Raw genomic sequence first — 27,039 nt, 5'->3', positions numbered from 1 at the left:
GGCTGGGGGCAGGGGTTACATGGAAACTCTCTGTACCTTCATCTCATTTCTGTTATGTCCCTGAAACTGCTCTAAAAAAAACAAAGTCTTTGAAAAGAAAGAAGTCAAATTTCTAGATTCAGACATGACCCTTAGTATAGAAAATCCCACACGCTCTACGAGAGAGCTTTTTAACAAATTAGTGAGTTGGGCAAAGTTGACTGATCCAAGATCAATATAGGTAATCGGTTGTACTTTTATACACTAGCAACAATCAGAAATAGAAATGTTAAAATACCATTAATAAGAGAATAGAAAACATGAAATACTTGGGGAGAAATGTGATAAAAGATGTGCAGGACGTGCACAGTGTCATATGTGTGTCAAAATTTGCTGAATCATACATTTTCAATAGGTGCTATCCGGGACAGGTCACGTATACCTTGATAAAACTGTACTTAAAAGGAATTAGAAAGAATAGCATATCTGTAATACAGAGAAACCATGTACAAAAACAGGAACATGGAAAAGGTCTACTGCACACATTAAATAAGAGAGTAAGAGCTATGGCATTACCCCTATCATGATCTCACTTACGTAAAAATATGTGTGTGCTTATACCAAGTAAGCCTCAGGAAATATATGCTCATCTGTTTACAGTTTTGAGATTGGAGAAGCAATAAAGAAAGCTTTCCATTTTATACATCCCAGGCTTGTTTGAAATTTCTACAACGATCATGCATTACTTCTGAAATTAAAAAAAAAAAAATAGAAGAACGTAAAAAAATAATTAGGCTTAAAAGCCACTGGGCGAGATGAACTTGAAGACAAGAAGCCAGATGGACTCATTTTGTGTAAGAAAACGATGGGAAGGGTGCCTGGGTGGCTCGGTCGGTTGAGCATCCGACTCTTGACTTCAGCTCAAGTCATGATCCCAAGATCATGGGGTCCAGTCCTGCATAGGCTCTGCACCTGAGATTCTCTCTCTCTGTCTCAAGTTGAAAGAAAGAAAGAAAGAAAGAAAGAAAGAAAGAAAGAAAGAAGACAGGAAGAGAAAAGAAAAGCAAAAAGAAGATGGGAGTGTTGTGTTTGGAGAACGAGTCCCATCACAGAGTAAAGGGAGGTGGGCACATGTCTCTGATTCACCCGGTTTTATCAGATTCAGAGCTCCGTGCACACTCTCTCCCAGTGGAGAATCATTATTTCCCTGGGCTACCTTGATGGATGATGCCATCTGTCTGTTCTTTGGGTGTCCTGAGGTACAAAATTGCCAAGAGCTTTAAAAGACCAGCATTGATTCCCCTGTGATCGTCAATGGCTGTAAGGAACATTCAAGGCAGGGGTAAAATTCTGACCAGGTTTCCGAGCCCACACTCTTGGGGTGTCCAGTACCTTGGATAATTTTCTGCTGCTGTTGCCGGATTTCATCAAAACCCAGGCCTCTGGTCTCCTCTGGCTCCTCGAAGAGCCAAGGGTTGGGTACCCCTCGCTTAGCCCCTCCAGTCATCAGGCTGGACCTAGGAACAAGATCAAATGCGTTACGTAACTCAAAAAACACAGCTTTGCTGCAGATTACTCCCACAAGCGCAGACGTGAGCCTCACGTGCTTTGAAAATGCAATTCGGCCACAATTTACTGCATCCTTAGTTCAATGCCAGCAACTGTGTTCAGTGCTGGACGAGGTCTGAGGATGAATTAAGGCACAGGCCTGGTCCCCCGGAGAATTAGAGCCCGTTAAGGAGACCAAAGCAGCACATAATACCCTTACCAATCTTCCAACACACGTTTGAGTCAATAATCGTAAACGAGGGTCTTAAATTTCCAAAACACAAGGCCACATAGAAGTGGCCTTTTGATTAGGACAAAGTTTGTCTCCCAGGCTACGCGACACCAAAGGCACAGATGCTATTTCTCAAGAAGGTGCAAATGTTGCCACCACCACAGATGATGGCATTAAAACAGGGCCACAGGATTCTTATTCAAGGGTATGTGGTTGCTCACAGATAGAAACACACAGAGGGTTTCAAATCCAAGCTTACGAACGTATGATAGCACTCACAACAGAACAAATCCTGAATTATCAATCTTAATCTTTACTCACCCTAGAAAGCCCACGCGCCCCTGCCAAACCAGACATATCGGTCACCCTGCCATCCGGGAACAGGGAACCTGCATTCTCAGCCTTGGTCCCCATGTTTGTAGGATTTTCATCCCAAGGATCGCCTTCCCTGTCCCCACATCCTGTCCAAGCCACGAGGACGGTGCTGTTCGTGGAACCACGTGTGACCATTTCAACCCAGACGTGAACAGTCATTCACCTGGGAGTTGGGTTCCTGGGATTTATGAAAACTGATGGTCACGATGACAGTGATATAACCGAACTAGCGGTCGCGATGGTGGTTAACGGGCAGCGAGGACCTGCCACGTGCAATCGTAACCCCGGACGACGTGCGTGCGGCCACAGGCTTCTCTGTCACTTCTCACGTTTCTCCTCTTGTCTGGAAATCACTGCTACCCCATAACCTTTGATGTGGGTAAGCCTCCTGCCTACTAGGTACAAGGCAGGAACCGGAAGTCGCACCCTTGACCGGACAGCAGGCTGCTCTCCAGCACAGAGCGAGATAATCAGATCTCAGCTTCACCACCTACCAGCAGATACAGACAGCAATTTCCACCTCAGAGGCCTGCTGGGGAGTATATAAAACAATCTGTTTGGGGCGCCTGGGTGGCTCAGTTGGTTAAGCGTCCGATTTCGGCTCAGCTCATGATCTCACAGTTCATGGGTTCAAGGCCTGCGTCGGGCTCTGTGCTGACAGCTCGGAACCCAGAGCCTGCTTCCGATTCTGTGTCTCCTTCTCTCTCTCTCTGCCTCTCCCCTGCTCGTGCTCTTTCTCTGTCTCTCCTCTCAAAAATAAATAAACATTAAAAAAAATTTTTTAAATCCACTTACCAAAAAACACTTATTTTGTACTCAACTATGGCATAGGCACTGTTCTTGCTCATGGGAATAAAGGAAAAATAGAATATAGGAAAAACAGACCAAAATCTCTGCTCTTACAAAGCAGAAATTCTTGTTATGGGTGCAGCTTCCATTCTGGTGGGGGGGGGGGTGGGGGGAGACCAAGTGTGAAATGTGCGGAAAGTGTATAACACTGTTCTTGGAAGATAACAGTCACTCAACACGTGGTAACAAGTGTCATGTTACCACTCAATGAGCTGCATACACAGGGCACACGGAATGATGATTTCTGAACAAATGAGTGGACCCCCAAAAGCCTACCTGTCCTTCAGTTGTAGTTGAGCACTCTGAAACCTAGAGAAGATGATGGTATGGGAAACAAACCGAGGCAAAACTGGAAGAAAAGTTTTGATTCTTGCACTAAGTTTTAATCTTTTTTTAAATGTTTATTTATATTGGAGACAGAGGTGAGTGGGGGAGGGGCAGAGAGAGAGAGGGAGACATAGAATCTGAAGGAGGCTCCAAGCTCTGAGCTGTCAGCACAGAGCCAGATGCAGGGCTCGAACTCACAGACCGCAAGATCATGACCTGAGCTGAGATCAAGAGTTGGACGCTTGGGGCGCCTGGGTGGCTCAGTCGGTTAAGCGGCCTACTTCGGCTCAGGTCACGATCTCACACTCCGTGAGTTCGAGCCCCGCGTCAGGCTCTGTGCTGACCGCTCAGAGCCTGGAGCCTGTTTCAGATTCTGTGTCTCCCTCTCTCTGACCCTCCCCCATTCATGCTCTGTCTCTCTCTGTCTCAAAAATAAATAAATGTTAAAAAAAAAATTTTTTTTCAAAGAGCAGGTGTGTCCCCTTAAAGCCTTACTTTGTTTACCTGGTTGGCCCCAAGTATCTAAGACGTCAAGATTCTGGATTTATTCCCTGGAGTAATCACTCACCTCGCCTAACTGGAGATGGCGTAACGAAAGCGATGGAGAAGGAAAGGAAGAGTGAGTTTACAAAGCACACTCCCCGATTCGTGCACCAGCACCAGCTCTGGACCAAAACAGGATTCATGCGGGATGTCGTGTGCGGATCCCTGGGGAAAAGCAAGTACTGACGACCAGGACAACGGGCCAGACACACACACAGTGACCTCACAGTGCATCTATCACCAGCTACAAGCATCCACTCACTCAGATCAGTACACTGCACCTGCCTTGATAGGAGACATGGCTCCTCCAAAGTTAAAGCTGGAATGTCCCACTGGTGGCCTGTGCCACACCAAGAGCACATTTTTACAAATTATCAAAGGAGAGGGGCACCTGGGTGGCTCAGTCGGTTAAGTGCCCAACTTTGGCTCAGGTCATGATCTCACAGCTCTGTAAGTTCGAGCCCCAACTTGGGCTCTGTGCTGACAGCTCGGAGCCTGGAGCCTGCTTCGGATTCTGTCTCCCTCTCTCTCTGCCCTTCCTCTGCTCGTGCTCTCTCTCTCTCTCAAAAATAAACATTTAAACAAATTTTTAAAATAATAAACATTTTTTTAAAGGTTAAAAAGATTACTAAAGGAGAAAATAAAAGGGATGTAATCAAACTGACGTAGCAATCTCAAAAACAACGAATTAGAGCTATAGCCTCTAATTATATTTATATAATATATCTTGGCGCGTGTTAGAGAATACAGCATGACATGGGCCCAATTCAACATTAATATCGAACTCAGATCAGCCAGCACACGTACAGGAAAGATCTCCCGGGGCCGAATGCTGACCTATGAAGCGCTGAGCACTGAAAGACCGGTGTTGGCCTTGATCTCACACAGTTCGACAAAAGCAACCGTCAACGGCAGCGCCGTTGGCCAAGATGCGCCAAAGCAAAAATTCTTCCCTGATGCCCTCCTTCCCGGGTTATCTGATTCCAAAGTTCTGGAAGTTTGGTAAGTTTCAGTTTGGAAGTTCAAGTCTGAACTTTGTCTCTCCCCTTGGCGTTTATACTGTGTTGATACCCCAAGTCCAACAGGAAACTCAGCCTTTACCAACAAGAGCAGGTAAGATCACAGGTGTCACTGTACGTGGAAGACCTGACCTCCTTTTCGTGAGATTTTCTGTTCAACTTGACGTTTGGAACAATGCCTACTTTTACTCAGTACTCTCCTGGGCCAGAAGGAAAACATGAAAGAGTTTCTGACAGGATTCTTGCCTTCAAAGCACTTACAATCAAATTGAAAAAAAGAAACAAACCACACATGAAGGCACTGTTAACCAGAAGAAGAAAACACTTTCCCACAAACACCCATTCTCCTTCCCCCGCCCCGCCCACCACCGATTTTCCCCATTTCAGTTCAAGACCACTCCTGACCCATTGATTGGCTCAGGCCCAAAACCTCAGCATCCACTTTGACTCTTTTAGTTCACACCCTACGGCATCTACTGCATTAGCGAATCCTTTAAAATGTATCTAAGGGGTGCCTGGGGTGGCTCAGTCCGACTTCAGCTCAGGTCATGATCTCGCGGTCCTTGAGCTCGAGCCCCGCCTCGGGCTCTGTGCTGACAGCTCGGAGCCTGGAGCCGGCTTCCGATTCTGTGTCTCCCTCTCTCTCTGTCTGCCCCTTCTCTGCTCTCTCTCTCTCTCTCAAAAATAAATATTAAAAAAAATATTTAAATAAATAAATAAATAAATAAATAAATAAATAAATAAATAAAACCTGTCTAAAGTCTGGTCACTGCTTCTGCCCCGTATCCCTCCCTGTCTCCTGCTTCTGCTCCCACCCTCCGCCATCCTCCACATAAAATGCAGTGTCTTCACTATAACCTACAAGCCACACTAGCCTCCTTGTTGCTTCCAGAACACAACGAACACATTCCCTTCTCGGGCCCTTGGCACCTGCTGTCCTCCAGATCGAGACGTGGCCTTGGCCCCTCACTTCATTTGACTCTGCTGAAATGCTACCTCCTCAGAGAGTCTCCCCTGACTACTGCATCTAAAATAGTACCCTTCCCTGTAAGTCCTTAGCCCACCTCCTCATTTTACCTGATTTTTCTCTATAGCACTTAGACACCTATCTATCAGATACGATATAGTGAGTTATTTTCTGCCCTCCCACACTCGACTATAAGCTCCCCCGGGGAGGGACTAGCTTGCTTGTCACACTGTCCTCAGTGTTCTGGCCTAATGGGCAGTGACTTAAAAAAAGAAGTTGAGGGAACTAACTTATTCAGCCAAAACCATCCCTGAATGCAGGAGATCAGTAAGCATAGCCCGGAAACGGTAACATTGCACACTCGTGTTGTCCTCTGCGATTTCAGGGGCTTTTTACATCCACGGTCCCCTTCTAGTCATACGCAAGCCTGGGTATAGGTCAGCGCAGGTGTTACTGACAGGAAGACCAAGGAAAAGAGACATCCAGTGACTTTCTGGAGGGCGCGCGTAGTGGCAGAGCTGAAGGTGCGACCCATCACTTCGTGCTCTGAGCCCCGGGACTGTCCTCTGCACTGTCGCGGGGAAGGCTTCCTGAGGGTAAGGGAGACTCGAGAAGGCCTTGCAGAGTGGGTGAGGGTCCGCGATACGGGGAGGGAGGGATGGAAGGCACCGGAAGAGAGACTGAACATGCCGATGGGATGTGTGCAGGGGGCGGGAGGGGAGAGGGTGGAATCTGGAAGGCCGCGTCTCGCAGAACTCCTTCCAGGGCAGGCAGCCGTGATGCACCTGCCTCTGTCCTCACTCCTTTCATCCCCACTCCTGCAGGCTCCTGTCATTTTCGGGCTGCACTAACTGTCCCCATCCTGGAAATCCACCGGTCCACAGCCAAGTTTCCTTAAAAAATCAACTGAACTTGGTGGCCCGACCACCACTGCAGTCCCACTGCTGCTCCCGCCCTACAAAACTCTCCTCACCTGTGACCCTGCTGCCCAAACGTGCCCCGCCGCCACTCTGCCCCGTGCTGGGCCTCCTTTGTCACCGGCGACCCTCCCTTGGCCTCCTCCAGGCCACTCTCTCCCACTGGCAGCTGCCTCTCCGTAACCTGCAGGTGCCTCTTCCTCTACCTGCCCCTTACACACTAGTGCTCGTCAGCCACTCTGTCTGGTCCTTCTCCCCCTGCTGCGTGGTCTCTCTCCGGGCCATGACGTCTGTCCCGGGGGCTGTGGGCTGTAAGAACAGGAAGTAACAGGTGCTCCCGCACTCGGCACGCCCCGGTATGAAAGAAACAGGATGCGCTCTCTGGGGTCATCATGGTGCTGGGTTCTTAACTGGGGCTGGAAGCGGGACGTGCTCGGCTCCCTAGCAGGGCAAGGTCAGAAGCCGGGGGTGGATCTGGGAGGAACAGCACATTCACAGCCGAGACCCCAGGTTATCAAAATCCAGGGGATTTTGAGGCCCGCTCCACGCTCGTCCTGATTGAAAATCACTGTGTTCAAGACTTCCAGACCCCCCTCCACCTCTGCAACTTTCCTGCAGGCGCTCTACGTGCATTTACGCCTTTTTGTTTGGGACTCCTCCACGGCGAACCCCATATGTCCACAATTGAATCCCTGACCTTCACCCCGTAACCCGCGTTCTCCTGGGCACGCTACTTAGTGAGCACCGCCCCCACCCCCCCCCCCCGTATGCCCAGTCCTGCAGCCCTTTCCCCCGTTTGGTTTTTGCCCCTTCTCTCCCCCATCTCATCGATTACCAAGGCGTCCGCGCCCCCATCCCACCCCCCTCCGTGGGCACTGCCTGCCTCTGACCCTCATCACCTCTCCTGGGAGCATGGCCTCAGGCTTGTGACTGGTCCCCATGTTCCCAGTCACCCGCATCCAAATCGCCTTGGGCTCTGCCGCTGGAACTCTCTTTCTAAACCAGAGATCTGGCCATGACGTTTCCCTGTTTCAAACGATCCCGGCTCCCTAGAAGCCAGGGAGGACGTTTCAGCTCGACAACATGGCCCCAGGGATCTGTGCCACGTCATCTCCCAACACCCCCTTCCATACCCTTACTCTTCCTTCAGCCCTACAGACCGCTCACCGCTGCTCAGACAAAGGCACAAACTTCCACACTCTCATGTTTTTGTATGAGTCTGGAGGGTCCCCACCCCCACCGCTTTGTCCATCTGGCAAAATTCTATTCATCCCCTAAGGCTCAACTCAAATGTCACTTCTCCTGTTTGGTCTTTCCTGCTCCCCCCCCCCCCCCCCCCCCCCCCTTGAATCAATCACTCACTGGAGCTCCCATGGCACTTTGTTCAAAACCTCTAACGTGGCATTTATCAAGCAGGATTGTAGTTAGCTATTTACTCATATGTCTCCCTTCCTAAATTATGAGCTCTGCGAGGAAAGAGGCCACATGACAGTCATGTTTATATCCCTAGTAGCAAAAAAAAAAAAAAAAAAAAAAAAAAACCCAAAACAAAACAAAACAAAAAAAACACAGGGCTTTGGAATATACCAGAGAACAGGCATTCAGTACATGTTTATGAAACAGAACTAGGAAACCACTGAGCTTTTTAGGCCAAAGAGAGACAAAGTGAGAGGAGTATTTAACATCTCTCTCCTGAGAGATTAAAAAAAGGAAAGAGAACCACAACAAAACTTCATCTACTGCTGTGGGCCTCCAAGACTCCAGAGCAAAGACTGATTTTGATTTTGTTCAAGCAGATGGAGAGGATATCACTTGAAAGAGAATTCTTTCACGAAGACACCTTCCAGTTCAACCCCACTTTCAGAAGTACACCGAGGGAGCGTTTCTCCTCCGAAAAGTTAATGAAACCAAGTGCTAAATACGACATCTCTGAGTCTGGGACAGAACTGAATTTTTTTTTTTTTAATAAATTGGTTAATTTTTGCTCATATTCTTTCAAGATGGAACTTATCTAGAACTTCTGAGATAAAAACCACATTAATAAATAGGTTGGGAATCTGTCTTATAAAGATTTTAGCAAAACGTTTCACAGTTGCTTCTGAAGATATGAAAATACTTCCTTTCCATCCCCCAAAGTAAATGATGCTTTGGATTAAATGATGATACGATGGGGGGGGAGGGGGGGTGCGCAGATAACTCACATTTTTCTGCTGACAAGTCGAAGGGGCTGAAGCTTGCTGGAAAATCATAGGGGAGGGCACTCTTATGGACCAAACAGAATTGAAAAGCAGTGAATTCTAAGAAGTAGTCTTCCTTAGCTTTTCTTAGCATCCCAGAAAGACATCAGAGTGACCATATAAAATGTTGGTTTTGTCTAAAAATACATGTATGTATCAGTGTCTGTGTAAGCACAGGGCAGAGAGAGGCTGGCAGGTAGGCCCAGAGACCCCATTTCTAGGGTGTCGGTGAAACACACAGTCTGCAAGGCTTTGCAATTAGGCTTGTCTAAAAAGATGAGAAAACGCTACCACGGGATGAAAAGTGTAATTCCTTTCTCGGAACTTTTCTTGGTAGTTTCTCTCTGTGCATATAAAGATGCCTGGGGGCTCAAATTTCAATCAGAAATAGATTCTTTGACATAAGTTCTTGGGAGGCAAAATCTGGCAACAATATGCAGACTGGATTACGCTGAGGAGAGGCCGCAGCCAGGGAGGTGGGCCAGGAGGCCGGTGTAATTTAGGCGGAAGGTGGCGGGGGTCTGGGTGAGGGAAATGACAAGAGGGAACGAGAAGAGCGGGACAATTGCCACACTGAGTCGAAGGAAAACCCCCCAAGTGTTGGTGAACAGACTGGATACAGGGGACAAAGATTTTCAAACGTGGGGCCGGGGTTTGGGGGGGCGGGGAGTAGTGGGACTTGGAGAAGTGACACAGCCTAGGGAAAGGGAAAGTTTTCATTTCCTTCCAGAATTTTCTCAAACTTCCACAGAGTTCCTAAGACCAACCCCGAAGTAAAACTGCTCCTGCAGGATCTACGGCTATGAACCCACGTCTACTTCATCAGCCATATTTGCTAGATGGCCGATCTATCTAGGTCCGAGACTGTCCTGTTCTTTTCCTGTCTCCCGTGCCCCTCTCCATCCATCCTTCCTACAAACACTCACTGAGCGCACTTTCTATGCGTCGGGCTCTAATCTTGGGGCTCGGAAGGGAACAAGACACACAAAGAGATATCTGAACTCATGGAGCTGATACTCTGGGGACAATAAATGCCTCACACCGCGCCTTCTGCAAATACACAACAATTGTTTTTGTGAAGTTGAGCGAAAGGTCTTTCTGGAGTATGAGTCCAGAACAAATAAGACCTCAAACAAGGAAAGTATCTTCTTACCTAGCATCCTAGGAGGTTCCTGCCATGGCATTTTTAAAATCTACTGCAGTCAAAGATTTTTCTAGTCCTAAACCAGTCTCATTTTCTCCTTCCTCGCTGCGGGCACACTGAGCAATAAAAAGTTTTAACGTCAAGTTAAAAACTTGATGAAACAGTTTGCAGAAGAACAGACATGCAGGGTGGAAAAGGTCCTCACAAGTCATCATTCTGGCCTCCAAACCAAATTTCAGAAACCCTAGGGTGCTCTTCCTAAGAGTCATCTAAGCAACCCCAAATCTAGAAAATAAAACCAAAGGGGAACAGTCCTTTACCCTCCGTGTTTGATTGTCAGAGCTTCTGAGGAGTAGAAGAGGGGGGACGTAGGGTGGCACATAAAACACAAGAATTCCAAGTGAGACGAATTAGCGGCCTGGCCAAATGTCTGGTGACCGGGAGCCACCTGCTGGTTAGTGCTTACAATTCAACTACAAAATGTTCAGTAATGCGATGACCGCCATTTATTTAGAAGTAGCTCCTTCGGCGATCACACAAAGCACTCGTGAACACATGTTTACAAACAGAATGAGCAGGAGTCAACATATGCTTACGTATCATGGGGGGGGGGGTGGATTCTGTTGTGAGAACTGAGCCCTCTTGACACTGTTGTTTCCATAACAAGGGCCCTACATCCCCCACTTTGTTCTTCACGACCAAGCACCCTTCAAGGACGAACCCGACGGGCGCCCCACGGAGGTTAACGATTTGCACTGAGGCATTTGGCACAGACACTGATGCCCATCTTCGTCTCAACTCTACTATGTTGCCCCTTAATGCTGTCAATTAACGCTGTTCCACAACAAAGCACAGGTGTAATACCATGAAGTTCTTAGCTGGCAGGAGGACCACCGACAGTAGTGGAAATCTGGACTTGTCCGCTGATGGGCAAAAATGCTAATCTGGCATTAAAAGAACATCTAAGCGTGGCAATGAAAATGTGTATATGCCCAAGACGCACAAAAGCCAAGAACCACCTACATAGTTATCATCCCCACCTCAATAATCTTGCTTTTAATTGTAGCGATTCATCTCGTTCCCATCTAAAAGCTCAAATTCTCCAGATGGGCACCTGTGCTTTTAATGGTGCTTTTCACTTTCTCTCTGGGGACGGGGCCCACAAATCCGTAAGCACCCTCAGGTAGGTATCTCTACAACCAGCTGGGCACCAATCTGGAGGCTCATACGGAAATTATCAGTCTAAAAGGGGAGGGCTTGAGAAAAGACCCAAGTCAGAGAGAAAATACGTGACGTCTACTAACTCTGCAACCGCTGTCTCAGGGCCCCTTTTTTCCAGCTTCTTCTCAACCTCCCCCACCGGTCTCTCTCTGTTCTTATCTCCTACACCATTTATGGCTCGCAGCACACGATTCAGCACTTACTTATCAACTATCATGGTACTGTTCCCTCATTTGGATTCCCCTCTGCCGAGAGCAGTGGCGGCACGTGGTCAGTAATGTTCACAAAGGCACGCAACAAAGGCGTAAACGTACGCGTTCACCTGCATTTACCTCATGTGGACCTCACAATATTTTGTGGAGTTGGGGTGATCTGCATTTTTACAAAACACGAGTGGGAGTCAAAATTCAAACCCCGGTTTTGGAATACCAAACCCTTCGTTCCTACCACAAGCAGAGTTAGCAATACATGGCTTGAACGTACGGAGGGAACGCTGCGTGTTACGTACAGGGGTCCGGAAGAAGGACAAAGTACCCAAGGCCAGTGAGAAACAAACGAATGAGGGGTCTCTACAAGGCAGCCATGGTAGCATACCAAAATCAAGAGAGAAAAGGCCCAAGAGACAAAACCTACAGCAGAGGACAAGGAGACCTGAGTTCTAGTTCCTTCTCTCCCATTCATTCCCTTCGGGCACGACGGATTCTCTAAGGATGTCTCCCCATCTGCAAACTGGCACTGGCTTCTCCTCTCTTACCCCTGAAGATTCTCTTCAGGCTCAAATAATATCTCCAAGTGTTTGAAACAGGGAAGGGAGGGAGAAACAGAAAACCCCTTTTTTTTAATATATATATTTTTTAATGTTTAGAGAGAGAGAGTGTACACAAGCAGGGTAAAAGAACAGAGGGAGAGAGAAAGAAAAAGAGAATCTTAAGCAGGCTCTGAGCTCAGTGCAGAGCCCGATGTGGGGCTTAATCCCACGACCCTGGGATCATGACCTGAGCCAAAGTCAAGAAAAAGTCAGACACTCGACCCACAGAGTCACCCAGGTGCCAAAAACCCTTTTCAATAAACGAGAACATACTTCAGTTTCTTACACATTTGCACTTCTAAAAAGTCCAAGTTGGAAACTATTTAATCAGCTTTTTAAAAGAAAAATCAATGTAAGTAAGTTAGGATACAGTATGTGTAGGTGACTCTTGCTTTCTCCCTGCCCCCACCCCCAGCTTCTTCATAGACTGGAATTTCCTCTTTTTTCAATTCCCACACAGTTGTTATAATTTGAAATGAATACAAGCAGGGCTAGGGAATCTTTTTAAGTTTCCACCAAAAGTCACCAATATACCAGAGGTTGAGGACTGCAATTCAAAAATTAAAAAAAAAAATTTTTTTTAAGGCTTACTTTTTTTTAACGTTTATTTTTTATTTTTTGAGACAGAGAGAGACAGAGCATGAGCGGGGGAGGGGCAGAGAGAGAGGGAGACACAGAATCGGAAGGGGGCTCCAGGCTCCGAGCCATTAGCCCAGAGACCGACGCGGGGCTCGAACCCACAGACCGCGAGATCATGACCTGAGCTGACGTCGGACGCTCAACCGACTGAGCCACCCGGGCACCCCTATGCTTACTTACTTTTGAGAGAGAGACAGAGACAGAAAGAGAGAGAGAGAGAGAGAGAGAGAGAGAGAGAGAGAACACGAGCAGGGAGAGGGAGGCAGAGAGAGAGAGGGAGACACAGAATCCGAGGCAGGCTCCAGGCTCTGAGCTGTCAGCACAGAGCCCGACGGGGGGCTTGAACCCACAAACAGCGAGATCATGACCCGAGCCAAAGTCGGATGCTTAACCGGCTGAGCCCCCCAGGCGCCCCGAGGACTGCAATTCAAAGCAAGATCCCATTTTTCACCCATCAGATCAATAAAACCCAACCAGTTCTAGGGAAACATGGGAGGCACTGGGACTTTCAGAAACAGACCCAGCATGCTAACTAGCATGGACTCCCATCCGTCAGGCTAGCAGCCCCGCTTCAGGGCCTCCGTCCTACCGAAACGAAAGCCACGTTCACTATGGACACTGGCTGCTGTGCTTCCCTATCATGGCGAAGTACGAGGCAACCAGGAACCATCAAGTGGGGAAGTGGTTGGGGGAATCACTGTGCATGTATATTGTGGCACAAGGTAGCAGCCACTCAAAAGAATGGGTTAGGGGCGCCCGCGTGGCTCAGTCAGTTGAGCGTCTGACTCTTGATTTCCGCCCAGGTCGTGACCCAGGGTCGAGAGATCGAGCCCCACGTCAGGCTCCACACTCGGCACAGAGCCTGCTTACGATTCTCTCTTCCTCTCCCTTTGCCCCTCCCCAACTCGCACTCACTCTGCTCTCTCTCTCTCTCTCTTAAAAAATAAAAACAAAGAATTTGTTAGATTTATTGATTTGGAAGACTTGCCAGATTTAAACGAAAAAGGTAAATCACAGAGTTATACGTAGAGTTACAACTCTGTCTTCATTAAAAAAAAAAAGAAGGAAAACACGTATGTACGTAAGTATATTTATAAATATTTGTCTACATACAGGTAAGTGTCTGGAGGAAAACCATGGAGCTAGTTCACACTAGTTACTGGAGGACAGCGGCACTGGAGGGAAAGGAGGGAGAGAATTAATTTTCCGCTACACCCCAGCGTGGTTTGACTGGTTACAATGAGCCTGTGCCGTGTTGATAATTTGTTTCAAATCCAATTAAGGATGAGTCATTTCCTCAGGGGAGGGGGGCCACGGGAGGGGAGGCGTCGGGGGAATGAAGACGTACAACGTTGGTGTCGACTGACAGAAAGCGTTATCGAAAGCATCCTTCTGCTTTTAAAATTAAGGGTAGGTTGGGGCGCCTGGGTGGCGCAGTCGGTTAAGCGTCCGACTTCGGCCAGGTCACGATCTCGCGGTCCGTGAGTTCGAGCCCCGCGTCAGGCTCTGGGCTGATGGCTCGGAGCCCGGAGCCTGTTTCCGATTCTGTGTCTCCCTCTCTCTCTGCCCCTCCCCCGTTCATGCTCTGTCTCTCTCTGTCCCAAAAATAAATAAACGTTGAAAAAAAATTAAAAAAAAAAAATAAATAAAATTAAGGGTAGGAAAAAAAAAATACCTAAAATGAAGAAACCCCAGATTTTTTCCCGGGGTGGGGGGGTGGGGAAGAGAAATGGAAGAGAAAGATCTAAAGGCAAGGAAGAAAGGCGAAGGGGGTAGAAAGAAAAAGGGAACAGACAGGCTGGGCAGGGGTCCACAGACACCGAGGGCAAGTTTTCAAGTGACACAGAGGCTGTTACACGGAGGAAGGGGAGGGAAGAAGGATGGGGGAGAGAACGGAAGGGGGACAGGGTCCCTTTTGTGAAGGTGAGCGGCCCAGAACCCTGGCCCTCCCCCTCACTTTCAAGGGAGAAAAATCCTAACTTTTCAAAACCTAGAAACTGGGAAGGGCGGAGTTAAGTGTCCCCCGAGTTCTCCTGACTTACATCTCCGTCTTGTGGTCTGTTCAGGACAGAGTTCTCAGTGTGTGTGTGTGTGTGTGTGTGTGTGTGTGTGTGTATACATTTATATGTACTCATACATAAATATGAGTGGTATACACATACATTTATAAAGGCATATATAGTATCACTTCTTACACTTATTATGTTATATAAATAAGTACATATACATACACAATTACACATCTATACAGGTATATACACACTTGTCTGCATACGCGTTATATACAAATGTAGGTGTGTATATATGTAGTTATACCCATACTTTTATTTTATTTTTTTTAGAGAGAGTGCAAGTCGGGGAGAGGGTGAAGAGAGAGACAGAGGGAGAGAAAGAATCGCACGCTGAGCACGGGCTCAATCCCACAAACTGGGAGATCATGACCCAAGCTGCTACCAAGAGTCGGACACTCCACCGGCTGAGCCGCCCAGGCGCCCCTACACGTAGTTTTCAATCCAAGTAGAACACAGAAACAGAAAAGCCGTAGCTGCACAGCTCAGAGATGGTCTGCAAGGTGAATACCCCGGTAGTCACTACCTAGCAAGAAACAGGACTGGCAGGACACGAGGATCCCTCGTGCCCCCTGCTCCCTCACGGCTTCCCGCAAAGGGCCCCACTTTGTTTGGTGAGCTGTAACACCGTGAGTAAGTTCTGCCTTTACCAGAACGCCATCTGACAGCACGTCCTCTTATGTCAGACTCCTTTTGCTCGACGTGTTTGTGAGATCCTCCGTGGCGTGCAGTGAGTAGCCGTAGATCACTTGGTCTCGTTTCCTGTTGTATCGCCATATGAAGACGCCGTGACGTATTTACCCGCCGCAGGACAGATGCTCACAGGGTTGTTTCCAGGTGGGAATATTTGGAATAATGCTGCTAGAAATGGTCTTATCCATGCTTCTGTGCAGCTCAGTTTTAGGAGACACGGTCAGTCTTCCAACGTGGTTACAGAGGGGCGCCTGGGTGGCTCAGCTGGTTAAGCGTCTGACCTCAGCCAGGTCACGATCTCACGGTCCGTGAGTTCGAGCCCCGCGTCAGGCTCTGGGCTGATGGCTCAGAGCCTGGAGCCTGTTTCCGGTTCTGTGTCTCCCTCTCTCTGCCCCTCTCCCGCTCATGCTCTGTCTCTCTCTGTCAAAAATGAATAAACACGAAAAAAATTTTTTGAAAAGTGGTTACAGAACTGATAGTCTTGCCAGCGGTATGTGAGAAATCCAGCCAGTCCACGTCCAGTAACACCGGCCACGCCTGCCATTTCAACCTCCGCCATTCCGGTAGGTGTGATGGTACGACAATCGTGGTTTTGCTTCACAATCTCCTGATGACTACTTAAGCGGCACATCTTTTCAGATGCTCACCAGCAACCAGCTATCCTCTTCCGGGAAGTCCAAATTCTAGGCCTTCTGCCTCTTTCTTTCTAATGGGTTGTCAGCCATTTTCTTAAATTATAGGCGTTCTTTATGTACTCTGGATACAGCTCCTGGGTCGGATGTATGCGCTGCAAATACAGATTCTCATTCTCTGGCTTATCTTTTGTGCTTTGTGGTATCTTCTGATGAACAGAATTTCTTTTTTTTTTTTTAATTTTTTTTTTTTAACATTTATTTATTTTTGAGACAGAGCATGAACAGGGGAGGGTCAGAGAGAGAGGGAGACACAGAATCTGAAACAGGCTCCAGGCTCCAAGCTGTCAGCACAGAGCCCGACGCGGGGCTCGAACCCACGGACAGTGAGATCGTGACGTGAGCCGAAGTCGGACGCTTAACTGACTGAGCCACCAGGCGCCCCATGATGAACAGAATTTCTTATTTTAAGGAAGCCCCACCTACCGTGTGTTTCTGTCACAGTTAGTCTCTGTGTCCTGTAAGAAAGGCTTGTGCATCCCGAGGTCATAAAGACATTCTCCTATGTTTTCCTCCACAAGCTCTCATTTCAACTGTCACATTGAGATTTGCAATCCTCTTGGCACAGATTTTTATGCAGAATGACAGCAGAGGCTGAAATTCTTTTATTTCCCATATGCATACCCAGCTGATATAACCTTATTTACTGTAGAGACTGCCTTTTCTCCACTCCACTGCAGCACACCCTTGTCAAGAATCAAGTGACACTGTGTATGCGGGACTGTTCCCACCGGGGTTGTTTGCCTACTTTTGGGGTGACACCACAATGCAGCTTTATGGTGAGAGTCCCGTTCTCTGATGTGAGTCCTCAGCCCCTTTGTTCTTCAAAATTGCCTTGGCTCTTTTAAATGCCACATAAGAATTATTAAACACCACATCAGAATCAGCTTCTTAAGGGACAAAATAAAAAACTGGCTGAGGACTCTAAGTGGATTTGTTCTGAACCTACAGGTGAATTTGGAGAGAGCTGATGTCTTTACAGTACTGAGTGTTCCCATCTTGAACATAGCATATCGTTTCATCTTTCCTTAATTTCTTTAAATAATGTTATAGTTTCTAATTTTTTTTAATATTTATTTATTTTTGAGAGAGAGAGAGAGAGAGAGAGCGCGCGCACGCGCAAGGGGCAGAGGGGCAGTGAGACAGAGAGAGACACAGAATCGGAAGCATGCTCCAGGCTCCGAGCTGTCAGCACAGAGCCTGACGCGGGGCTCGAACTCACGGACTGCGAGATCATGACCCGAGCTGAAGTTGGACGCTCACCCGACTGAGCCACCCAGGCGTCCCAATAATATTACAGTTTTGACTGTAGAGGTCACATACACCTTTCATTTGACTTACTCCTACATATTTCATGTTTTTAATGCAAGAATAAACGGCATCTTTGAAATTTTTTTCTCATTTGATATTTCTTTGTTGTCCAGCTTTCCAAACCTGAGAACAGAAGCTACCAGGTTACTGCTGCAAACCTGTTTGTGGATGGACTACACCTCATTACGTCTCGCACGGTATCACTGGGTAGCCTTGTCGATGGGACCAATGGCACGGGATTGCGATCACTGCTATTTATGCACATCTCAAGGTCTTTGGTTTCAGTTGCTTGATCAGTCATCCAAATGGACAACCTTTCTTTACACTCAGTGTCTATTTGGAAGTCGGGCTGCTGATAGAGCTTCCTTTCCTATCCCACAGAGAGAGAAACAAAAATCTGTCCTAACGTGACTGCAGAGATTCCCTCAAGTGATCGCCAGTCTTGCCATTCATCACAAAAAAAAATCTCAAAAGAGCTGCTGTGTCAACTTCTGAGACACTATCGAAACATTTAAGAGTACTAGCTTAAAAAGTTTTTTGAGAGAGACAGAGACAGAGAGCAAGCAGGACAGAGGCAGAGAGAGAGGGAGACACAGAATCGGAAGCAGGCTCCAGGCTCCGAGCTGTCAGCACACAGACTGACGCGGGGCTCGAACTCACGAACCGTGAGATCATGACCTAAGCCGAAGTCGGGTGCTGAACTGACTGAGCCACCAGGCGCCCTGATTAAGAGTACTGGTTTAAACATTCTGCTGCAGACTGTCCAAGATATCCTGCGAAACTGAAGAGATAATGCAGAGGCAAGAGGGCATATTATACTATCATTCATGTTAAAAATAAAAGAGGGGGGAGGGAGATTGGAGGTGTGTGCATGCTCTTCTATTACATGTAGAGTCTCTCTCGAAGGACACGTAAAAAACTGTTCGAAGTGGTTGCCTCTGGGGAAGAAATGAGGAAACTCACGTCTGTTGAAGTAGAAGGAAGCTCTAACTTTCCGTGATTACTCTTTTTGTACAATGTGTTTATGATATAATATACCACTTGTATTTTTTCAATTTTTTTTTCAATTTTTTAAATGTTTATTTTTGAAAGCAAGAGAGAGCACAAGCAGGGGAGGAGCAGAGAGAGAGGGAGACCCAGAATCCGAAGCAGGTTCCAGGCTCCGAGCTGTCAGCACAGAGCCCGACCCGGGGCTTGAACCCACCAACTGGGAGATCATGACCTGAGCCGAAGTCGGACGCTCAGCCGACTGAGCCGCCCAGGTGCCCCCGTGATGCACCGCTTTTAGATTAAGTCTTTATTTTTAAAACTCTATCCGTTCCCATAAACCACTAGAATACCCAAAGGGTCGAAAATTTGGCCGAAGCCTTCAAGCAGCCTGCCTCCACCACAAAGGGAGTCACAAATCTACTCTGTCCTGTGACGTACCCAGTTTTTCTCCCCAAGGAAACGTGACCACGGTGCACGCTGCACGGCTGCTGGCATTTCAGTAGTTAACAGAGGGGGAAGAAATATACTAAGGCAACATACAGCCCGGATTTTTCGGGCCAGTCCCTACTGCAACTACTCCCTCTTGTCATACGAAGTATCAGTCCGTGCATGAAATTAGCCCACTGCCTTTGTCAGGCATGTGGAGACAAGGTCAGAAGCTACGAGCGTCCAAACTAGAGTTAAATGATACCTGACGTGAAATGCACGGGATCCTCTGCCCACAGAAGAAACCCGCTCTGTGACACTGAGTAAGTGGGTCACTCTTGAAAACGGGTGGAACTCCGAAAGCCTATCTCCCAATCCTCTTTGGGCAGACAGGTGGTAGTGATGGCTTTCCCAGCTCCCTTAAAAAGTGAACCGGAGATTCAAGGCGATTATCTAAGCTCCACGTGAACCTAACTAACATCACCCAGAAGGCCCGTGAGGTACCACTTCCCTGGGACGTCAGGAACAAGAGAAGGGACAGGAGATGAAGGTCCTACTCGAGGTCACAGAGTTCCAGAACCTTCCTCATCTGGTGTCAGAAGAGACTTCAGGATGTGGCAAGTCACCGCCGGAGGAAGAGCTGTAGGGGAGGGCTGATGTAGTCACTACAGGGGGCCTACCTGACTTCAGCAAGTCTCTTCTCCCTCGTGAGCGGAACCTTGATTCTGAGCTCCACTGCTCAGGGCACACGAGCCCATCTCCCATTTAGGTTCAAGGATGCATCTCTCCTGAGCAGACCCAAGCCAATCATGGCAACTCTATTCTTCCACAGTTTTCGGCATAACACGGCATGTGATGCGAGCCCAGCCTAGCTCTATTTTGAGCCAGTCTACTCATTGGGAAGCTCAGAAGCTCCTTTCTCTTAGGAAACAAACAAATAACAACTGGCAAAGACAAGGGGACCAACAGGAAGACTGGAAACAATCAGAGCTTTAAGAAAGTGGTTAGAATACTAATTAGCAGGCATCAGATGCGAACAGCTTTCTATAAACAATGACCGAAAAGCACCATGGCATGAAATACTGAATTCGAACCACCAAAAACGTAAAATACCTAAAAATACGTTAAGCCACAAATGCGCACAGCTCACCCTGAGAGCCTTGAACGGCATCTTGACCAAGTGGAGAGACACCCCATGTTCCTGGAGAGAAAGATTCAATACGATAAAAGGTTTCAAGATTTAATGGAATGCCAATTAAAAAAAAAAAGCTACTTTTCCTTTTCAAAAATTAGGCTAGCTCGTTCTAGAATTCACGTTAAAAAAAAAAAAAAAAAAAACTTGGGGCGCCTGGGTGGCGCAGTCGGTTGAGCGTCCGACTTCAGCCAGGTCACGATCTCGCGGTCCGTGAGTTCGAGCCCCGCGTCAGGCTCTGGGCTGATGGCTCAGAGCCTGGAGCCTGTTTCCGATTCTGTGTTTCCCTCTCTCTCTGCCCCTCCCCCATTCATGCTCTGTCTCTCTCTGTCCGAAAAATAAATAAATGTTGAAAAAAAAAATTAAAACAAAAACAAAAACAAAAAAAAAACCAAAACTCTTAAAAAAAAAAAAAAGCATAAGGGTGCCTGGGTGGCTCATTCGGTTGAGCATCTGACTCTTGATTTCAACTTAGGTCATGATCCCAGGGTCATGGGATAGAGCCCCGCATCAGGCTCTGTGCTAATAGCTGCTTGAGATATTCTCTCTCTCTCTCCCTCTTTAAAATAAATAAAATTAAAAAAAAAAAAGAAGTATAATGACAGACAACTATCATGTATTAAAACTTTACAATAGAGCCTCAAAAGGTACTAACACATGAGTAGTCAGAGAGACCACAGAACACATCACAAAGTCCAGAAACAGATCCAAATACACACACACACACACACACACACACACACACACAGTGTAATAGTATAATGCTCACCATCTCAAAATTTGCGAAAATGGATCATTCAGGAAAAAACACAGCCCAAAAAAAAAAAAAAAAATAGGGTAGCCAAGTAGGAAAAAAGTGGGATTCATATTCTTCACCAAATTAAACTCCAGATGGATCAGATATTTAACAGTTATAAAATAAAATCGTGAGAGCACTAAAAAGAAACACAGGAGAATTTCCTGATAACCTTGGTTCGTTAGGATTTTATACAGGAGCGCCATAAAACTCTACTAGGAAGTAACAATCCTCATATCGGAGACTGGCCTAGGAAACCAAGGTTAGTGACACTGTCTTTGGGGAAAACTGGATGGAAACAGGCACTCACATAAAAGTCTACGCTGGTGGGGCGCCTGGGTGGTGCAGTCGGTTAAGCGTCCGACTTCAGCCAGGTCACGATCTCGCGGTCCGGGAGTTTGAGCCCCGCGTCGGGCTCTGGGCTGATGGCTCGGAGCCTGGAGCCTGTTTCCGATTCTGTGTCTCCCTCTCTCTCTGCCCCTCCCCCGTTCATGCTCTGTCTCTCTCTGTCCCAAAAATAAAATAAATAAACGTTGAAAAAAAAAATTAAAAAAAAAAAAAGTCTACGCTGGTTCTGTGAGAGTCACAGTGCATATACTTGGACCCAGCCCATCCTACTTCTTTATTATTTTATTTTATTTTTTAGTTTATTTATTTATTTTGAGAGAGAGAGAGAGAGCGTGCGCACAAGCTGGGGAGGGGCAGAGAGAAGGAGAGACCGAATCCCAAGCAGGCTCCATGCTGTCAGTGTAGAGCCCAATGCGGGGCTCAAACTCACAACCTGTGAGATCGTGACCTGAGCTGAGACAGAGTCAGACACTTAACCGACTGTGCCACCCAGGCGCACCCCATCCCGTCCCCGCACCCCCTCCCCACCCTCCTCCTTCTAAGAACCTATCTAGAGGCAGATGTTCACACGGGGGAACTCCCTTATATGTAACGTTATTCACCACCATTTTTTTGTAGAAGAAATCTATGTACTAAGCATATATGCACACATATAAAATATATGCATAACAGACTGGAAACAACACATCTGTTAATAGAAAGCTAGTTAGAGAAATCATGGTACATGCATATAACGAGATATTATAAGACTATCAAAATGAATGACAAAAACCTGCTACCTTGGGAAGCTCTCCAATACATCTGATCAGGTGACCAAAAAATGTTGCAGAATAGTATGTACCATTTGCGTAAAAGATGGAGGGAAATAAGGAATATTCATATTTGCTGGTAGATGCTTCAGAGAACTTCAGAAGCATATGCCAATGACTTTTTTTTAATGTTTATTTATTTTCGAGAGAGAAAGAGAAACAGAGGGTGAACAGGGGAGGGGCAGAGAGAGAGGGAGACCCAGAATCCAAAGCAGGCTCCAGGCTCCGAGCTGTCAGCACAGAGCCAGATGCAGGGCTTGAACTCATGAACCATGAGATCATGACCTGAGCCGAAGTCGGACACTCAACTGACTGAGCCACCCAGGAGCCCTGATATGCCAATGATTTTTAACACTGATATTTATGTCCAGAAGCGGGGAACACAGTGGGAGGGAGGCTTGTCACCAAATACTGTCAAAAGCTTTTTAAATTTCTCATCCGTGTGAATATATTACTTATGCATTCTTTAGCTATTCCTACTTTTAGGAAAGTAGGGGTTGCTCATGTGTTAATAACTTTAGGCAACATAAAATATCAAGCAATGATTCTTGAGGAAATCTAAGTGGAATCAGATATGAATCATCCTTCTTATAACTCAAGCTGTAATTTGGAATAAAACATCTTGGGGTACCTGGGGGCTCAGTCGGTTGGGCGTCCGACTTCAGCTCAGGTCATGATCTAGCGGTATGTGGGTTCGAGCCCTGCGTCGGGCTCTGTGCTGACAGCTCAGAGCCTGAAGCCTGCTTCGGATTCTGTGTCTCCCTCCCTCTCTGCCCCTCCCCTGCTCATGCTCTGTCTCTCTCTGTCTCAAAAATAAATAAAAACATTGAAAATAATAATAATAAAAACCCAACATTCAATGGCTTAAAATGGGGGAGGGGTGCTTTTCACGTAAAACTGAATGTAAATTTTTCTTTTGTCCACTGTGGTTTCTGATACAGTGACATGAAATACACACTGGAAATAACATACTTTTCTTTTTTTTTTTTTTAATAGCTCAAAGGAAGATACCTGACATCAAATGCCTAATGTCAACACTTCAAGAAAACGGGAACATTCCACCGTCATCCTTTTGACTTTAGCAACTGGTCTCCTTCCTAATACGCCATTCCTGACACACAGCTACCATCCCGACGTCTAAATAACTTCCTACTTCCTATAATCCTCAACATAGCTGCTGGTGTAACGACTAAAGCTTAGCCAATTAGCCACCCACTACAGCCGAGTTAATCACATAATCTCTGAGATGCTCACCGAGCAGTGGAGTATGCAATGATTGTTTTTCTCTCTCTCTACAGACAAAGATTTAACTAATGGTGAGACTCAGCAATGCTCTCGAGTATAAAGGGCAGGAGGATTTTAAAGCAGCGTCCTTCTAAGTCGAGGCTTATCTTCTAGGAGACGTTGTTACTCGGAGACTTCTTTAACAAGTTTCCAAAGGCCCTAAGTCAGTCAACCATCGCTTATTTAGCCCGCCGTCTCCCATCAAGGTTTACTGCTTTAAAATAATGATCCGTAATCCGTAAGGTGCAGCTAAGATCGCATCACATGACAGCCGCACATTCAACTGCGTGATCGCCACATCAATGTCTGTGTAAGGGGAATGCTAATCCCAACCGCGGTCTGACAATACTCTTCTCTCCTTAATAAGGCCACATATGAGGAGGAAGGGGGAAGAGGAGGAGAGGGAGGGGTGGGGGGGCCCCCGGGAGAGAGGAGGCTGAGGGTTCGGGTGCAGGCAGGAGAGGAGCGGGGTCACACAAAGGAAACAGGAAGGAGAGGGAGAGGCAGGGGCTCCACGGGCTCCCGGTGGGTCCTGATGGGACAAACCGATGCCTCACTCTGGCTGCCGGTCATCACGGGGCTTTGAAACACTGATTAGCAAGCCGATTAGCCCCAGGTCTGCGACAGGGAATGCACCGTGCTGACAGTCTGGCATTGATGACAACGTGTGCCGCAGAGAGCGTGTCTATCACATTTGAAGGTTCTGATAAGGCTTTCCGGCCAGCGCATCTCCGTAGGTCGTGACCCAAGGCAAAGACATGTGCCACGGAGCCTCCACCCCCGCCCCCGCCAGGTAACAAAGCAACTCACGCTGGTTTATTAAAGAATGACAGAAGCAAACAAAAATGCCAGAGGAGTCCAGAGATCAGAGAAGTAGGAAAGGACGCCGGGGAGCCCAGGACCGGGAATTAACCGCGGGGAGGCCTGAGGAAGCTGTGTGTCACAGAAGCGGACCGGCAGGGAAGGGAACGAGGTCCCTCCAAAGACAGAGCCGAAAGGTCCCTGACGGCTGGTATCAGAAAGGACCAGGCGGCCTTGACAGTCAGGACGCAAGAGGCCAAGTTGAACTGTGATTCCAGCCTGGTTACGTCTACTTGTGAATTCAGAGCCTCCGAAGGCCAGTGAAGGAGTTCCCGGGGTACGAGAAGTCGGGGGTGGAAGGGGAGGCCTCAAGCGTGGGGACCAGGGGTACAGAGGGCAAAAATAACACTCTGATGTCGCCAGGCGAGTGAAATCAAAGACCAGAAACTCTGACTTCCGCGTGATGACAATCTGCTGCCAGCACCTGACCGTGACAATCATTCGCTCCTCCGCTCGCCAACAGACCCATTTCTTGTCTCCAGTAAGTCCCTGGCGGCGCTGTCTTCCCAGCGGGTCGGGTCAGCGCCGTCTCGTGTCCATTTCGTGGCCCGAAAGCAGATTTCCCAAGGATTTTCCTACATAATATTTGAGAATGCTTTCACCCAGCACGCATCCTCTCATCGACCAGGTTCTCCTGGGATGTCACAGGACGTGCATTTTCGCAAAAAATTCCTGTGAATTCGGGGTTGAAGTGCTAACCCCTGGTACGTACCTCAGAACGCGACAGTATTTGGAGACAGGTTCGTTAACGAGGTCATTAAGTTACAATGGGGTCGTTGGGGTGGCCCATCATCCAACATGCCCCGGGTTATCTTTATGAGAAGAGGGGATGCTGGACACACAGACCTCAGACACGTCAGGGGGACGTGTGCGCACAGGGGAACGACCGCGTGAAGACTCAGACAGAAGTCGGCCACCTAAAAGGCCAGGAGAGACGCCTAGAACAGACCCTCCGTCACGGCCGTCAGGGGGCACGACACTGCCAGTGACACGCTGGCCTGGCCTTCCAGCCTCCAGAACCATGAGGAACGACGTTTCTGGTAGCTGAACCCCCAGTGTTGTGCCCGCAGCAGCCCTAGCAAGCACCTGCAGGTGGGTCGACAGCAATCTGGGCTCCGTAGGGATTCCCCAGCGACCCAGCTTCCAGGCCACCCACCGTAAGCTTTCCTCTTTTTACCTGTACTGACTGACTTTCTCCCAGAGGTCAGCAGGGCCACACTGCCTCCTTCTCTTGGCTAGCCCCCATGCCACCCGGCACGGAACGTCCTATCCATTCGCACCTTCCTCACATCGCTCCTCAGGAGTCCCTTCTACCCCACGGCGCTGACGCACCTTTCAACAGAATGCTTCTGGAAGCTTACTCCGAGCTATTCCGGACTTCCGTTCCTTGAGCTACGACGACACAACGGCATCTACACTTCCCTCGGTTCCATCTCGAGAGCGTGTAAATATGCCCGGCCGGCTGCCTCAGTGACTTCAAGCCCCGAGGACTTCGGCCTTCGTTGCTTCACGGTTCTGCCTTGGTGTGGCCTCCCTGTCCCCAAGCCACCCCAACCGTCCCCCTCTGAGCCACACGGGTGGGCCCAGCATGTGGCTCAGCCTGAACCACGGGACGGGGAAGAGGCACTGGTCGCGGAAGGCCTCTGAGACCCAACGCCTCTACGCTAATCCACCAGCTTTGCTAAAATCCTCCCGACAGTCAATCTGCTTTGGGCTCCAGGAGGCTTCCGAGGGGACAACCCCCCGGAGGGGAAGCCCCTGCAGCCATGGATTCCGCTGCGAGAGTTAACCTGCGACTGTCTGCGGGCAAGACGGCAACAAGCCGGGCACCGAGGAAGGGGACACAGAGTGAGATCTGGAAGGGGAGAAGGGGCAGGCTCCCTGGAACAAGACCGGTCAGTCGGGGAGGCCTGGGGGGGGGGGGGGGGCGGGAACCCCCGGGGGGGGGGGAAGGAGGCAGCAGCAGGCGCTTCCTCCAGGCCTGATGGCGGCACGGTTCTCCAGGAGGAACATCTTGCGTCACTAAGCCCTTCACATACCCATCGCCTCACCTTGTCCTAACAGCAGTGAAAGAGGCAGCACGCATACCTGCACCCCAAGGTCAATGACTTCGAAGCCCAGATGGCCGGGAGACCAGCGGGCAACAGGGCCGGGCCCAGCACTTCTCGCGCTGCGGTGGCTGCGAGTTCACGTGTGACGGCGCTCGCGTCTGGGTGAAATCCACGCTCCGAGACCCGTGAGCTTCAGAGTCTTGTGCGAGTTACCTGACCCCTCCAAACTCAGTTTCTCCGTTGTAAAATGGACGTCACGAGGACCTCCTGAGCAAACGCACACGAGGTGCTCAGCCCGTGCCCGGCACCCGGGAAGTGCACGGCAGACTCGAGCTTTCAGCTGGCACCGCGGGTGGACACGGGGCAGCGGCCTCCCCCGCCACCTGTTAGACGCACCTGAGGAGTGTGCCCCCCATCACGGCTACCCAGGCCTCAGGCCAGGCTACTCACTCATTCTCTGCAAGGATTTGGTCCTGCCACCTGTATTTCCTTCCTCTTCTTTCTCTATCTCTCTCTTCTTTATTGTTTTTTATAAGCCCTTTGGGTAACTTAGATGCCCAGTGCCACCATTAGGAACAAAGGATAAGGGCGCCTGGGTGGCTCAGTCGCTTTAAGCGTCCGACTTTGGCTCACGTCATGATCTCTCAGTTCGTGGGTTCGAGCCCCGCGTCGGGCTCTGGGCTGACAGCTCAGAGCCTGGAGCCTGCTTTGG

General features: G+C 48.4%; 1 protein-coding gene across 1 annotated transcript in view; it reads right to left on the bottom strand.

Annotated features, from left to right (window-relative positions):
• Positions 1-27,039, bottom strand: part of STX8 (syntaxin 8) — a 259,347-nt gene that overhangs the window by 204,709 nt on the left and 27,599 nt on the right. The window contains exon 5 of the mRNA XM_040453213.1: positions 1,372-1,496. Within this exon, the coding sequence (XP_040309147.1) occupies positions 1,372-1,496 (125 nt within the window). The remainder of the gene's footprint in view (positions 1-1,371; positions 1,497-27,039) is intronic.

The sequence above is a fragment of the Herpailurus yagouaroundi genome, unplaced genomic scaffold (genome assembly GCF_014898765.1).
Source record: "Herpailurus yagouaroundi ecotype Mexico unplaced genomic scaffold, PumYag 208, whole genome shotgun sequence".
NCBI classification, from domain to species: domain Eukaryota; kingdom Metazoa; phylum Chordata; class Mammalia; order Carnivora; family Felidae; genus Herpailurus; species Herpailurus yagouaroundi.
Note: the sequence above shows the minus strand (reverse complement) of the source record. Positions and strands in the feature narration are given on the sequence as shown.